General features: G+C 43.4%; 1 protein-coding gene across 2 annotated transcripts in view; it reads right to left on the bottom strand.

Moving 5' to 3' along the window:
• The window catches only part of STAB2 (stabilin 2), a 174,751-nt gene that overhangs the window by 63,154 nt on the left and 94,854 nt on the right, over nucleotides 1-16,743 (bottom strand). For both annotated transcript variants that reach the window (XM_010357279.2, XM_030939845.1), the window contains exons 28-34: nucleotides 13,959-14,006; nucleotides 12,085-12,221; nucleotides 11,527-11,641; nucleotides 9,154-9,231; nucleotides 6,382-6,480; nucleotides 6,186-6,293; nucleotides 2,804-2,935 (exon numbers count right to left, since the gene is read on the bottom strand). In XM_010357279.2, the coding sequence (XP_010355581.2) occupies nucleotides 2,804-2,935; nucleotides 6,186-6,293; nucleotides 6,382-6,480; nucleotides 9,154-9,231; nucleotides 11,527-11,641; nucleotides 12,085-12,221; nucleotides 13,959-14,006 (717 nt within the window). The remainder of the gene's footprint in view (nucleotides 1-2,803; nucleotides 2,936-6,185; nucleotides 6,294-6,381; nucleotides 6,481-9,153; nucleotides 9,232-11,526; nucleotides 11,642-12,084; nucleotides 12,222-13,958; nucleotides 14,007-16,743) is intronic.

Raw genomic sequence — 16,743 nt, 5'->3', positions numbered from 1 at the left:
AACAGGACAATAGCCGAGGAGATAGTACAATATTCACCTGGAGATACAATAGTCCACCTGTATTGGAAAGAGCTCTGACCTAGGAGCGGAGGTCTGAATAACAGTCCTGGTGCCATCTAGCTGTGTGACCTTGGGCCAATTGCTTTCCCTATCTGAACTTTAATTTTCTCTTTTGTAAAAGGAAGAAGTTGTTCTACATAATTTCTAAGGTATCTTCCATCATGCAAATTAATTGGCTTATATGTGATTGAAAAATGCCACCCACAATCGTGATGTTAGTGCCCACTGGCAAGGCGGCTCTACAGACATGCTCAGTTGTGCTGTAGACCAGTGGTTCAGGAGGTGGTAGCACCTTCCATAACCAAGAATCGAAGAATGCAACTGTTCCTTTCAGTACGTCTCCACCTCATGGTTAATGTGCAAACAACCCTCAGAAAGGCTAATGATGGTTATACAAGAATAAAAATAATTTTTTAAAAGGGTATGTTTATATCTGTCCTTGTTTAGTGTGTCCGTAAGCATCCAAGGCATTAGAAGTCTGTATCTAAATCAAATTCAACTTTGAGTTGTAATTTGTTCTGATTTTTTGTTTTTAGGGAAGAACACTTTAATGAGTAATCAATGAAAAACAAATGAAGCCATGGATTCATTCATTAATATAACACATATATAACTGGAAGCAAATCATTCTTTGAAAAATTGAGGTGGTGTGTGTGTATGTGTGTAGCAAGGCTGAAGCTGGGAGGGGGAAAACTCAAGTTAGGATCCAATAATGGTTTAAAATTCATAAATTCATATATTATGATCCCAGAAATCCGTGTTGCAGCAATGCTAAAATGACCCTACTAAGTGCTTAATTCGAACTTCCACTGAATGTTAAAGTCCCTTACGATTTACTTGCAGTCAAATGAGCTTCCATTTGGTTGTTGGGATAAGTCTGGCTGAACTCCACAGAGGTGTTTCAAGGTCTGTGTACACTGGGAAAATTAAGAGGAAACCTGACTTCATCTCAAATGGCGATTGTAATAAATTTCCAGAATTCAAAGATGTTGAGCTATTTTTAAATACCAAAAATAGAAGAACACTTGATGTTGTAACACTGTTGATTTGGCATTTAAAAAGGTCCAAATTATTTCCATTCTGAGGTATATCCAGAGAACTATGGCTCACATTAAAATTTTGACTTGACTGTGTCTACTCATTTAGAAAGCATTTCTTTACACTTCCATTGTCATAAGAGAAAGTAAATTACTATCAATAAAAACCTCTATTGTATGAATAATTCTTTCTCTAGATAAAAGAATTTCTGCACACATGGAAAATGAACACTACAGCTCTAAATTTGATTCAGTTAACTTCACTGGACATTAATCTCTATATGATGAAATAAAAGGTGACAAATACATACAGAAGCAAAAATGAAAGTTCTCTATCAGTACCATAATTATCAATCCTGGAAAAATAAAAAGCATATTTAAAAGGGCCTCTTCCAACTTATTGCACAATAGGTAGACTTATCTGTAGAAGTCTGAGAAAAATATTTGAAGTTAGATTATTCTTTAATCAATGAAGAAATGAAAGACTTTTTCCCCTTAAGCAGATAAAAACCATTTTACCTGAAAATTTACTTGTTATTCAGTAATGATATCACTGAAGAAATTGTTTTTAAAATTATACTTTTTAGAAAGGTTCAAATATTATTGCTTAAAAAGTTCTGTGATTAAACCTTCATTTCAATATAGTGTTTAGTCTCTCGTTTTTTCTTGTGAGAATTTACATTAGAATTATGAGTTTCTTACTGAATTTTCAAACTGATCTTTTTACTTGATCTTTGAAGTACGTGAGAATTTTATAATTGAAATATATTAAATATTTAGCCTCATGAATTCTTTTCTATGAATTGTAAACATGTTTAAATATGTAGGTATCATGTGAGATCAACACTGGAATACCAGTATGGTGGTCGGTTAGTCCTAGGACTGCAATCTATCTCTATGGTTATATAATGATAATAATGTTAATACACTTGGCTGCTGGCTCCTGTGTATGTCACGGGGCTCCTTATGCCCTGGAGCCCACGCTACTTCCTGGGAGTTAGGTTGATCCCCCAGGTTCTCTTCCATCCTAGACACTGCTTGGGGACCATCTATTGGGTTTATTGTACCAGCGCTGAAGGACGCCTATGACTGCAGAGATTCAATGCCACAATTTGTAAGGCTACACTGATCATCTGAAGGCTGGCAACTGGGCAGGAGAGTGGGAGCTTGACAGCCTGGTTTAGGCTTTACTTTATGGTAAAACACAGACATCTGTCTTGTGTTGGTAAGGCTTAGGAAGCACTGGTGAGATGATTCCAATATGGAAGTTGACATGGTTTGGCTGTGTCCACACCCAAATCTCATCTTGAATTCCCACATGTTGTGGGAGGGACCTGGTGGGAGATAATTTAATCACGGGGGCAGGTCTTTGTCATGCTGTTCTCGTGATAGTGAATAAGATCTGATGGTTTCATAAGGGGGAGTTTCCTGCACAAGCTGTCTTTTTGCTTGCTGCCATCCATGAAAGACATGACTTGTGCCTCCTTGCCTTCCATCATGATTGTGAGGCCTCCCCAGCCACGTGGAACTGTGAGTCTGTTAAACCTCTTTTTCTTTCCAGTCTTGGCTATGTCTTTATCAGCAGTGTGAAAACAGACTAATACAGAAGTGATGAAGGATGACAGGAGCCAAGACACTCATTCCTCATACTCTCCCTGATGTAATTCTTGATGGCATTGCTGGGGTTTTACATAAAAGGATCGCACCTGGTCGTTGTGGAGAAAGAAGCCAAGGAAATAGGAGAAACCCAGCATGGTCTCACGATGCATGCCATTGTGCAGGTCATTCTTCAGGAGTTTCTCCTCCAGGACCACGTGATACCGGAGGACGTCCTCCTCCTGGATCACACACAGAATTGAAAGTCAGTCAAGAGATAATTACCCAACTTCTCCCATGTGCTGTCACTGTGGAGATTACAAAGAGGAACAACAGCTTGTCCAAGTGGAAGTTTTGACAGAGGCATCAAGACACAGTCGAGATTCAATATGAAACTGAATTGTGAAACAGATGGCTTCAGAGAACTTGCAAATTTTCCAGATAGGACAGTCAAGAACTCATTAGAGGATTCTAAAACCCAGACTGAAGATATGAGAGCTGGGGGTAGATTTTAAAGGTGATAATTCTTTGGGCAGAACTGCTGAGAAGACAGAGTCCCCATACCCCAGCCTGCCTTTCACCTCTGGGGTATGAGAGGAGCTTCACTAGGATGCTTCAAGGACCTTGAATTGTGTCTCCTGGAAATAGGGTGGCCCATTGGATGGGGTCTGACCCAGGCAGGGACTGCTGGTGAGCTGCCCCTTGGTGGAGTGAGGAGAGTTGTTGCTGCGTGGGACAGATTTACACTTGCATAGTTGGCTTGGGACAAGAATGTGGGTGTTTGCTGTGGTTCAGATGTGGGGAGTGTCTGAGGGAGCCGATGGCAGCCCGGATGGGCAGGCTCCCCAGGGGCACACCTAGGGGTAGGCTCTGTGGTTTTAGGGTCCTTCCTGCCCTCTTCCATCCCTCTTAACCTTCTTACTCTCTTGATGTCTCTTCCCAACCACTAACACCTTTCTTACCCCTCTACTTCAAACCTAGTGAAACCAAAATGGACTTTAATGAGATCAGAAAGGGAAGAGAAGCATTCAATGGGGAAGGAGAGGAGAAGGTTCCTAAGTGATTGCCTGTCAGCTCCAAATCCACCTCCTACACTCTGCTTGATGAGGCTGGGGCTGAGGCTGTCCCCCACATTTCTCCTTTGCAAGAGGCTCCCTATTAAGGTCTGCCAATGAGAAGCTCTAAACAGTCGGAGGACTGGAGGGGGAAAGAGGGACTCACTCCTTCCTGTTCTCCCTCTGTTCCTATTGGCATCACCCAGCCTCACTTCTCTTCCCTGCACCTGAATCTGGTTGGCAGTTTCCTGTCACTCGCAGAGCCAGCTTAATCCCGCCCTCTCCACTCATAAGACACCAGTCAGGCAATGCCTGCTCCTGGAGGTCTGGGTCTCAAACCCACAGAGACCCTCCCCACTCATCCAAGATCAAAGACACCAGCACCAGCTCAATAGTGACCCCTTCTCAGAGGTCTCTAGGTTTATACATTTTGGTAATTCCAACCTCCTCCCATTGTTCTTCTAGCTTTAGGGGTCATAAGTGAATCCTGTGATTGTTATCACTGTGATATTTATCTCTCACTTTAACCTTTCAATTATATTTATACAACTTTATATCCAATAAGCAATTCATTCTATCAAATTCTGTTTATGTAATTGGTATGTTTTCCATCTCCTGTGGACCCTGACTGATTCAAGAACCAAGACCTTTTCTGCACAAAGCTCTGCTGTGGAGCAGGGAGGGAAGAAGAACTAATTTTAAATCCAATTAAAACTGTTAATTATTGTAAGGAATTGGATTCTTTATTTTTACTTAGCTGAGACTGAGTTTGTGACTTAAAGTACGTTTGTCACCAAAGTGATTATAGGACTTTTTGGGAAGGCAGAGAGGCTATGGGACTGTCTGAAGTTTCATTCTGGGGCAGAAAAAGAATATTTCTCACTGAAGAGGTTGAAAGAAATGGGTTGGGCTAGAGGGCAGGGAAAAGACAAGGTAGATGATTTCCAATTCCATCCCAGGAGTTCAATATGCCTCTTAGAGTTTAGGACACTCTCCCTGCCTTCAGGGTTTATAATCTAGTTGAAGAGCTAAGACTTGCTTGCTTGAGGAGACAGTTCATCCTATTGGGGATATACAATAAATGCTGAAAGGGGGTACACATGGGATGAGTTCAGAGGCGGGAGAGAGCAGCTACACCTCGGGTGGCCAGGGCCAGCTTCCCTGAGGAGGTGGGACTGGACATGATGAAAGGACAGGGAGAATTTAGGAGGTGGTGAAGAAGAACAGCAGCCTTCCTTATTTCCTTATTAAATAAGAAAAATCCCTGTTTTCTGAAAATCCAAACACTGTTTTCAGTCCATCAATCATGTGTCATTTCACTTTTCCATCAAAAGCTTCTCGTCCATAGCCACATACTTAATACAGCCTCATGCAGAGACTCTCCCATATACAATCCTCTCCCATAGCAGAGCTGCTGTGTGTTTCATGTATACCCCTGGAATTATGCACTTGAGCTCACAGGTACAAGCATGCAGGTGTCCCAGGAAGCTGAAAGAATCCTCATGATCACCCCCTTCTCCCCCTGTCCCTGGCCTTTCCCTGGTCCCAGTGGCTAAGATGTCAGCAGCAGGGACCTAGAAGGGTGGATTATCTCTTTCTTCCTCCTCTCCTCCCCTTCTCTATCTTCCCTGATTCCTAACACCTAGGGGTAAACAGTCAAAGTTTGTCAAAGGATTTTGTGAATTAATTCAAAAGCTTCAATCATGCCACGATCTGACTTAAAACTCTTGTGTGGATCCTGTTTCTTACAGGACTAAGTCCAAATGACCTCTCCAGGTATTTAAGACTTTCATAAGCTGATAATAATTTATCTGATATTCAGCAGTGGCTCCAGAATTTTTATACAGGAAGGGCCCAGGGCCACCCCACCCCCACCACACGAGAGGACATGTTTGAAGCTGGATTTGCATAGCAAGCATACAGTTTTCACTTCTATGTTTATATTTAGGGGCTGAGATGATGATGTTAATAAGATGGGGGTGGTACTGAAAGCCCTGAGAAGCCGCCCCTGGACCCACTCTTGTCTCCCACCACTGCTCTGGATAAACCATGTGGTTTCTCCATGTGGTTTCACCACTCGGGCTAGAACCAGAGTGATGGTTCTATAGATAGTTCCTAAACAGGCCAAGCACCTCTGGGCTTGGGCGGCCTTTGTTCACATTTACATACACACAGCAACACCACACCCTCAATGTACCACACCTGCATCCTTGTGTATATAGGCTCAAGTGTGCAATTCCAGGGGCATGTGTGTAGCATCCAGCAGTTCTGACCTGGGGGATGTCTGTGTATGAGAGAGTCTCTGCATGAGTCTACATCAAGTATATGGCTATGGACAAGGATGAAGGAGTGAAATGGCACACAACTAATGAATTGCAAACATTGAGTGTTGAATTTTCACAAAATAATTTCCCTAGTTATAGTTCTTGACACCTACTAGAGACAGGACTTTCTTCTCCCTGATGTAATTCTCGATGGCATTGTTGTTCGGAGCAAACACTGTGTAGGCATCGGCAGCCTCAATTGCATTCGCCAGATTATAGTGCTGCGATGGAAAGAGACAAGAGCGCGTGAGGGATTCCTGTTCTTGGGTAACCTGAGCATGGCAGTCAGGCAGAGAATGTGGTACTTGCAATGATGTAGCCCCGGAAGATGGAATAGTCAGGCATCTGTTCCAGCCGCATGAGCAGGTTTGGTAAGGAGCCAGTTAGACGTCTTTGTGGGACCAGCACCTTTAAAAAGAAACCCCAGAATCCTGTTAGCATGTTTTGGTGGACCTACTGCTTTTTGATACATATGACAGGCTAATGCCATTAACCTCTTTAGGCAGTTAAATGGATTGACGTTGACAACCTTTTGAAGATTACTCACAGAATAAAAATATTTCAGGACACAGCATGACAAGGCTGGAGGAGAGATGGACATGTTACTCATTCAGTTTTATGCCTTACCCTTAAACCTTCTTGATTAAAGTTCATCTTGCACAAAAGACTTTCAGCTTCTCCTAAGTAATTAAATTCCAGCTTGCATTAATCTACCTTGTCAGAGAAGACCTGAGACCAAATTGAACTGAAATGCAGCAGGTTGCAGCTAATATCTAATCCATTCTTCTTTGGTTGTTATTCTTGTGTTTATTCTTTAGGTTCTTCATTTATTTTCCCTGAAGTCCTCAAATCTACTGCAACCCAGTAGCCTGAATCTGGCTTGTAAAAATGTTTTGTTTGGCTTGTGCTGTGTAATAATAGGGCATTTTTACATACAAATTTAGATTGCTGACTTTTAAAAAAAAAAATCAGTCTGCATTTCTGCAGACACACAGCTGCAGAGAGTAGCAGCAGCCACTTTCACTATAGGCTCCACCACTCCCTAATGTCTTCTACTTGGGACATTCCCGTTACTCATTTTGTTATCCATCTGATCTATCCAGGCATTTGAATTTGCAAGCTCTGCATAATCAACCTTCTGGCCAAGATCACTGTTTTCACCTTTGCATTCTACCTAGAACTTTGTCAGATTGAAGAATTCAACACTGGAATGTTGTTCTACTCTAATCAGTCTTTTTCCAATGTTTATTGCTTGCCTACTACAGGCCAGGCAGTGGGTACACAAGTGTGACTGAGGCCTGGATTCTGCCCTAAACGAGCTCACAGCATATTACAGTAGAAAGTCCAATCCAGTCCGCTGTTTGTATTTAAAAATAAAATTTAATTGGAATACGGCTATGCAAATTTGTTTACATATTGTCTAAGTCTGTTTTTGCACTACAATGGCAGAGTTGAACAGCTATGACGGAGACCATGTGACCTGCAAAGCCTAATAATTGCTATCTGGCTTTTTCCAGAAACATTGTACCAACACCTGTGTTGGAGGAAGACAGATACATTTCTGTGTTGTTGGAGCTGAAGGGGGAGGAGGGGCTTAAGGTGATTAGATGGGATTTGGCAGATTCAAGAGCTATGAGGAGAAGTCTGATAGAACTTGACGGTTCTATGTCTATGTCACATGACAACAGGCAATGATGAGGGCCACTGAAAATCAAGAAAAAGACACTCCTTTCTCTAGGAGTTTGCAACCCCAAACAGGGGTGCACAGCATGGGGAGTGAAGTGGGTTGGGATTTAGCTATACCCTCCACTCTGGCCAGGCACCTTTATGCAGGGCACAATGGTGGCCCTGACAAAGAAGCCCTCGATGCCAATTGACAAAGAAGGAGATCCTTAGGGAGCGCCTGTAGCCCAGAAGCTATGCAGATAACTGAATCAATTAACAGCCATCTTGTACTTTTTTTTTTTTAAGTAGAGGTGGGGCTTCACCATGTTGGCCAGGATGGTCTCAATCTCTTGACCTCGTGATATGCCCGCCTTGGCCTCTCAAAGTGCTGGGATTACAGGCGTGAGCCACCGTGCCCAGCTGATAACAATTTTAATTAAAACACAATTAATTTTTTTTTTCTGATCTTCCACCTTACAAAAATTCCCAATGTATCCTAAATTCCAACTTGCAACTTTCATTTTAAATGAAGATCCTAATATGGTAACTGAAAGTTGCAGGGTAGCTTACAACTCCATTTCTCAATATTCTTTTTTTCCTATGTCATACCTTTGTTTAACTGGGTAGAAGAAAATAAAAAGTCACCATGTTTTTCATATTCTCTTCCATTTTTTCCCTAGGGCCTTCCCTACCTCATCTTTTTAGGATGCAATAATACAAATAGGAGAGTGGAAAAGTGATATGTAATCACATGCCTCTCCTCCAGCTCTTGATTATGTCCCATCTGGTTGTACAGACTTCACAGTGCCAGGGTGCTTAAGCTCAAGCGCCTTTTTTTTTGAGAAAGAGTCTCACTCTGTTGCCCAGGCTGGAGTGCAGTGGCTTGAACACAGCTCATTGCAGTCTTGACCTCCTGGACTCAAGTGATCCTCCCACTTCAGCTTCCCTAGTAGCTGGGACCACACAGATGCATGCCCCGCCCCCCCCGCCATTTTTCTTTTCAACAGTAGAGAGAGGATCTCATTTTGTTGCCCAGACTGGTCTTGAACTCCTGGGCTCAAGCAATCCTCCTATCTCAGTCTCCCAACATGCTAGGATTATAGGCATGAGCCACAGCACCTGGCCTCAAGTGTCTTTTGAGATGTTTCCATAAACAAGAAAGAGAATATGTGTGACGACACTTGATAAAGGGCCCGTTGCAGAATACAGGCTGGGTAAATGGAAACTGAGTCTCACGGAATCAATAGAGTCTCTAAATGGTTTTAAAATAACAGTTATGAGGCACAGTACCGGTTACTTCCATATAAGGCTAAGGATTTTTCTATTTTCTAAAAAAAAAAAAAAAAAATTGCTATATAGGAGGATAAATAGCCAAGCGAAGAGATGCTGCATGCGCAGGAGAATGGCATCTTATACCTTGTTGATGATGTGGATCACTCCATTTGTGGCTGCATTGTCCCCATCGACAATGGAGGCCCCCTCAATTGTGATATTCTGTAAATGCAAACCACAGTGGGAAGGTGAGTCTTTATAGAGCACACCGTGGGGTTGAGATGATCTCTGGGGTTTCTGCTTTTTGAGCAGCAGTGACCTTCATACTTTCAGGCCATGACCCACAGTAAGAAATACCTTTAACTCATTGTCCCATAGGAGACAGAGACAGAGACAGAGAGAGAGAGAGAGAGAGAGAGAGAGAGAGAGAGAGAGAGACAGAGAGAGAGAGAGAGAGAGAGAGAGAGAGAGAGAGAGAGAGAGAGAGAGAGAGAGAGAGAGAGAGAGAGAGAGAAGTTTCTCCTATGTGGGAGATACTCTGATCATCTAGTCTATTCTACTCTATGCTATTTCATTTACAAAAGTGCCGTCTGAGGCTCATTAAAGTCACCCAGTGGTTTCACCCTGGACACAGAGTTGTGGGTTGAGCTGTGTCCTCCCTGCCCCCACAATCTGTATGCTGAAGTCCTAACCCCTAGTACCTCAGATGGTGACCTTATTTACCGACAGGGTCTTCACAGAGATGATCAAGTTAAAGTGAGGTCCTTAGGGTGGACCCTAATCCAATCTGACTGGTGTCCTTACAAGCAGCAGGAATTTGTACAGAGACAGCTATACTCAGAGACAGAGATGTGAACATGAAGATGCCATCTACAACCCAAGAAGAGAGGCCAAAGACAGCCCCTTCCCTCACAGCTTTAGAAGGAACCAATCCTGCCCACATCTGGATCTTGGACTTCTGGCCTCCAGAACTGTGAGAAAATAAATGTCAGTGGTTTAAGCCTCCCAGTCTGTGCTACTTTGTTATGGTAGAGTTGGCAAACTAATACAGATGGTAATTGACTTTCCTGATCAGAATCCAACTACTTTTGAAGACTATGAATTGCATAAGGAATGGGGCAAAGTAAAACACAACCCACCCACCGACCCAGCCAGCCACGAATCAACACCAACTGGGCTCTACTCTTTCTGGTTTCCCCCCTTCTTCTCCCCAGTTGAAATCCCTGCTGGGAATCCTGGTCTTGTCTCACCTCGAGCAACTCCCAAGTCACATCTGCAGAGGACCTGAAGAAAACCCTCCTGGCAGGAGATATTTATGTAGGACATAGGAATTAACTCATTACCAATGTGTCTTTAATGGTTAGCCCCTCTAGGTCAGGGGCCTTGATTGATTTACCTCTGAATCTGTAGGGCCTGGGATATGCCTGCCCAGATGGGTATTAATTAATGCTTGCTAAGAGAATCAATGATTTAAAACACCAATAAATTAGCATGACTGTAGGAATCACCTTAAATGTATTTGTATATCAAAACATCATATTGTACACTTTAAATATATACAATTTTGATTAAAAACCTGATGGAAAATAACTTCAATGTCACCAGAATTATAAGATATTAAAAAGCCACAGACCACTGTTTTCTGCTTTCTAAAAGAAAGTATCTGATGAGTCACATATATGTAGGTATTACTAGGCATAGATCTTTTTCACAGTGCTCACACTGATGAGTGGGAGGGTAAAAATGTTTTAGGGTGATAATTCTCAAACATCTTTGACTGTGGCCCATGGTTCATGGATGTAGCAGTTCTCACTTTGCAGTGGAATCTTCATTCTCATCTTGTGCAATTTACAGAAAGAGCTCTGAAACACTGCCCGTGCAGCAGGGTGGCCAGACTCCCTCACAGAATTCTGAATCTGAGTCTTTGACATACTGTAGAAAGTGCCACATGATACACTTCTCTGGGGCTGGGCTCTTCCTTGGGCATTGCCCTGTCTCCAGCACCTAGATCTGTGCCTGGTACACAATAGTAGGTAATCAATAGTTGTTGATGGACTGACTCTAACTTCATATAAAATTTCATTTCTCTAATAAAGATTCAATTCTATGAAGATTGAGTATATACAGATTCAACTCTATAAAGATTCACTTTCATTTCTCTATATATAGATTCAATTACTAATAACCAGGTCTTAATCAACTATACATCAAAAGAAAAGTTGTGGAATTGCAGCACATCCTTTACCCTTTCTGGGTCAGTCTGTGGTCTGTTGTGAGACTTGTGGCCAATCAGTGGGCAGAAGGCCACATTTTAGAGGATCACTGCTAGAAGGTAACGTGTGTGTGTGTATTGATACATGATGATAATTATTGCAGCTGGGTGATGCCCACATGAGGGATTCTGTTCTCTGTAGTTTTGCGCATGTTTGGAAGTTCCCATACCATGAAAAATTAAAAAGTACAATATAAACAAAGTTGTTATGTTTCAAGTAAACAGACAAATTCCAGAGCTCTTACCCCATCCACCTTTGCCAAGTGAAGGAAGTTGCCCTGCAAAGATGTTGCCAACATGTCAGAAGAAGACAGGGTCTGCAGATCTGCCACTCTGTATGTGCCTAGTAGCATATGGTATCTGAAACAACAGTCCACAAAGGCTATAATTCAATATAAATGCATGGGGCTGTATCATTGAGTAGTTAAGAGAATAGGTTCTGGAGTCATTGCCATAGTCAAAATTCAAGATCCCCCTGCAGTTATCAGCCTTGGCTTTAGTTACTTAACCACGCTGTGCTTTGGTTTCCACATCTATAAAATGGCAATCATTACAATATCTGTCATACGGTTGTTGAGAGAATTAACTGGGTTATATGTAAAGCAGTAAAACAGTGCTTGGCAGAGTTGGCTGTCAGCAATTGTTGACTATTACTATCCTGGGGTGGGAGGAAAGGGGAATCCTAGAACATGTTCAGCTCCACGAATTTGAAGGACCATGTGGTTTGCCTACATTGAACTTCAAAGACATGTTTACACAAATGCCATTCAGATACAGTGTAAAATAAAATAAGTAACACCTACTTTATTAGGCCTGGAATATTGCTCTGTGACAACCAGAAGCTTTTCTCATCCTGGTCCATGTCCTCAGTAGCTTGTTGGGAAGGCACGAGGACAGTGAGGTTTGAGGTGGCTGACAGTGTGGGTTGTAGAGAAGCATTCTGAACCACAGAAGGAAAATAAAGTGACCTGCTTATGTTCGGGGACAAACAGGGCTGACTTAATTGCTTGGAAGAGATGACAATTTCCCATAAGATACTGGAAGGATCCTAGGGTCTCGTTTCCCAAATCCACCCCACCCACTGGCTGATGTCTCATTTTCCCTTGTGAGACTCATTTCTTTTAATTCAACGTATGAGTTCTTATCAAAGCAAATCTGCCCAATCAGGTCACACTTTCAGTCATTATAAGTCCTTTACACTTTAGTCTAAATGAAGAGCCAAGAAAAAGGCTTAGTAGGTTCTTGTGAGTATGTGTGTATATGTGTGTGTGCAGAGAACCTTGAGCATTCTTTTTTTTTTTTTTTTTGGAGACGGAGTCTCTGTCTCCCAAGCTGGAATCCAGTGGCATGATCTTGGCTCACTGCAACCTCCACCTCCCAGATTCAACCAATTCCCCTGCCTCTGCCTCCCGAGTACCTGGAATTACAGGCACATGCCACCATGCCTGGCTAATTTTTGTACTTTTAGTAGAGACGGGTTTTCACAATGTTGGCCAGGCTGGTCTTGAGCTCCTAACCTCAGCTGATCCACCCACCTCGGCCTCCCAAAGTGCTGGGATTACAGGCGTGAGCCACTGCACCCAGCCACCTTGAGCATTCTTGGACGTCTTTGGAGTAAAGATGGTGGGGAGATTGCAGGAACAATTTCAGCATGGGAGAAATTAGAGGGCTGAAATGAAACCTTACATAAATTTCATTCTTGCCTAGAGAGCCAGTTTTTGGTAGAAGCAGTGGCATGTTTAACAACCGGATCTCCAGGAAAAAGAGAGAGAGAGAGAGAAAAAAAAAGACCTGGTTTGTAGTATTTACTGATTTCTATGGTATAAATACTCCCACCAGGGCTGATTTCAAGATACCAAAATAACTGCACCGAAAGTGGCGTTAGGAAGAATGTGCACAATCAGCTCTCGTGAGCGAGTGTGAACAGGGTCCAGCACACTACTGGGTCAGCTCATGCTTTGGGGTAAGACCAGGGATGACGAGTCTATATGAAAGTCAGTACGCCCAAGAGAGCACACTCGGTCTCTTCTGTCACCTATGCTGAGACGGCGGGATCAGAGAGGCCCCATAGGGAAGCAACAGGAAGCTGTCCTGGACTGGGTGCTGACCAGGCATGGACTATTTGGCATGTGTCTATTTGAAGGGGATAAACCATTTGTTGCAATGGCTGGCTAGGCTGGCCACCTTGGTCCATTCAGCCAAAGAGGACAGAGATTGAGACAATGGCGTAGCATGGGGATTGGATTCTTTATTATCGTACTTCTCAGGGGTGAGGGAAAAGCTTTTCTTGGCATGTTGAGCTGAGAGTTAAGCACATGTGAAGTATGTCAGATTGCAGCTATAAATCCCAAATCTAACTCGAATTACAATGATGAATCATGTTAACTTACAAAAAAGATCCCTGTGATGAATGAAGCCCCCTTCTGCCCCCGCCACACTGATGCTCAGAGCAAACCTCTGATCAATCACATCAGAGTCTTCAGGGGTGGGACCTATGCAGGACTATGTTTTTAAAATGTGTTCCATGTGGTTCCATAGTGCAGCCAGGGTTGAGAAACACTGCTCAACACAATCGCCTACCCTCCTTACCAGCTGCATTTTCGGTTTTCTATTGTATGCATTCCAAGTTTCTAAAATATATACATTCCCAGTCCTAAGTCCCAATAAATGTACTCACATTTATCCACTGGTTAAATATAGCTGCTTCGGAGAGAAAGGACAATTCCTTATTCATATCGTGCAAGCGAGGGAGAGAGAGATGGGAGAGAACAGAGAAAGAACAATGAGAAGTACAATCACAGTGCATTTATGGGTCACCTGCACTCAGCCTTCCTGGGGCTGGGCTTGTTTTCCTGGCCTGCCTCCCTGATGCTGACACAAATGGGTGCTCCAGCTAGCTGCATTTCCATGTTGACAGAATCACACATTTCTTTCACACCAAGGTGGCTTGATTCTTCTCTATAGAAGTAATTCCAAGAACTTTGAATGAAGCAACAACTCAAGCTTCTTCCAAATCAGAATTTAGGCTGTAAAAACACGGCTACCTAGACCCTATGGGGGGGGGTCACAGAGCTCAGCAAATAGCCCCTAGAGTTATTTGTTTCAGAGCCATTGTTGAGTAGTGGCTCAGAACAATGGAAGCAAACCACATGGGTTTTCACGTTGGTTCTACCATTTCCTAGCTTCTTAGGCCATTTACCCAAAGGACCTCAATTTTCTCATCTGTAAAATGGGAATAATAAAAGCTCCAACTCACAGTTTGATATGAGAAATAGGAGTTGTTTTTAAAGTGAGTAGAGCCTGGCATGCAGTAATTTCAGTAAGTTTTAGCCCCTATTATCTTTAATTTAACCATATGGCTCTCTCTATGTATAGAGCCACTGCAATTGGAACTGGGGTAGGGTGAAGGGAGGCCATAAGATATGAAAGGGGATGTAAGATATTGAAGGAAAAAGATGGCCCTGCTCCTCTACAACTTAGAGTTGTTTGGGGAAAGTTCAGCCTTGAAAAGATAACCAACATTGCTGGCAGAGCAGTGACATTTGAAGGCATCAGAGTTTTTTACAAAAATGTCTGTAAACACAGAGTTATTAAAAAAGACTGGGTTGGAATAGGAACAGCTCCAGTCTCCAATTCCCAGCGCGAGCGACACAGAAGACTGGTGATTTCTGCATTTTCAACTGAGGTACTGGGGTCATCTCACTAGGGAGTGCCGGACAATCGGTGCTGGTCAGCTGCTGCAGCCTGACCAGCAAGAGCTGAAGCAGGGCGAGGCATCGCCTCACCTGGAAAGCGCAAGGGGGAAGGGAATCCCTTTTCCTAGCCAGGGGAACTGAGACACACAACACCTGGAAAATCGGGTAACTCCCACCCCAATACCGCGCTTTAAGCAAATGGGCACACTAGAAGAATATATCCCTCACCTGGCCGGGAGGGTCCCACGCCCACGGAGCCTCCCTCATTGTTAACACAGCAGTCTGCCGCGATCTAACCGCGAGGCAGCAGCGAGGCTGGGGGAGGGGCGCCCGCCATTGCTGAGGCTTAAGTAGGTAAACAAAGCCGCTGGGAAGCTCGAACTGGGTGGAGCTCACAGCAGCTCAAGGAAACCTGCCTGTCTCTATAGACTCCACCTCTGGGGGCAGGGCTCAGCTTAAAAAACAACAGGGGGAGCAGGAGAGACCTGAGCAGACACGAAGGACACTGTCTGACAGCTTTGAAGAGAGCAGTGGATCTCCCAACACGGAGGTTGAGATCTGAGAATGGACAGACACCCTGCTCAAGTGGGTCACTGACCCCTGAGTAGCCTAACTGGGAGACATCCCCCACTAGGGGCAGTCTGACATCCCATACCTCACAGGGTGGAGTACACCCCTGAGAGGAAGCTTCCAAAGGAAGAATCAGACAGGTACACTCGCTGTTCAGCAATATTCTATCTTCTGCAACCTCTGCTGCTGATACCCAGGCAAACAGGGTCTGGAGTGGACCTCAGGCAATCTCCAACAGACCTATAGCTGAGGGTCCTGACTGTCAGAAGGAAAACTATCAAACAGGAAGGACACCTATACCAAAACCCCATCAGTATGTCACCATCATCAAAGACCAGAGACAGATAAAATCACAAAGATGGGGAAAAAGCAGGGCAGAAAAGCTGGAAATTCAAAAAATAAGAGCACATCTCCTCCTGCAAAGGAGCGCAGCCCATCGCCAGCAACGGATCGAAGCTGGTCAGAGAATGACTTTGACAAGATGAGAGAAGAAGGCTTCAGTCCATCAAACTTCTCAGAGCTAAAGGAGGAATTACGTACCCAGCGCAAAGAAACTAAAAATCTTGAAAAAAGAGTGGAAGAATTGACAGCTAGACTAATTAATGCAGAGAAGATCATAAACGAAATGACAGAGATGAAAACTATGACACGAGAAATACGTGACAAATGCACAAGCTTCAGTAACCGACTCGATCAACTGGAAGAAAGAGTATCAGCAATTGAGGATCAAATGAATGAAATGAAGCGAGAAGAGAAACCAAAAGAAAAAAGAAGAAAAAGAAATGAACAAAGCCTGCAAGAAGTAAGGGATTATGTAAAAAGACCAAATCTACGTCTGATTGGGGTGCCTGAAAGTGAGGGGGAAAATGGAACCAAGTTGGAAAACACTCTTCAGGATATCATCCAGGAGAACTTCCCCAACCTAGTAGGGCAGGCCAACATTCAAATTCAGGAAATACAGAGAACGCCACAAAAATACTCCTCCAGAAGAGCAACTCCAAGACACATAATTGCCAGATTCACCAAAGTTGAAATGAAGGAAAAAATCTTAAGGGCAGCCAGAGAGAAAGGTCGGGTTACCCACAAAGGGAAGCCCATCAGACTAACAGCAGATCTCTCGGCAGAAACTCTACAAGCCAGAAGAGAGTGGGGGCCAATATTCGACGTTCTTAAAGAAAAGAATTTTCAACCCAGAAT

Source organism: Rhinopithecus roxellana, chromosome 10, assembly GCF_007565055.1.
Source record: "Rhinopithecus roxellana isolate Shanxi Qingling chromosome 10, ASM756505v1, whole genome shotgun sequence".
NCBI classification, from domain to species: Eukaryota; Metazoa; Chordata; class Mammalia; order Primates; family Cercopithecidae; genus Rhinopithecus; species Rhinopithecus roxellana.
Note: the sequence above shows the minus strand (reverse complement) of the source record. Positions and strands in the feature narration are given on the sequence as shown.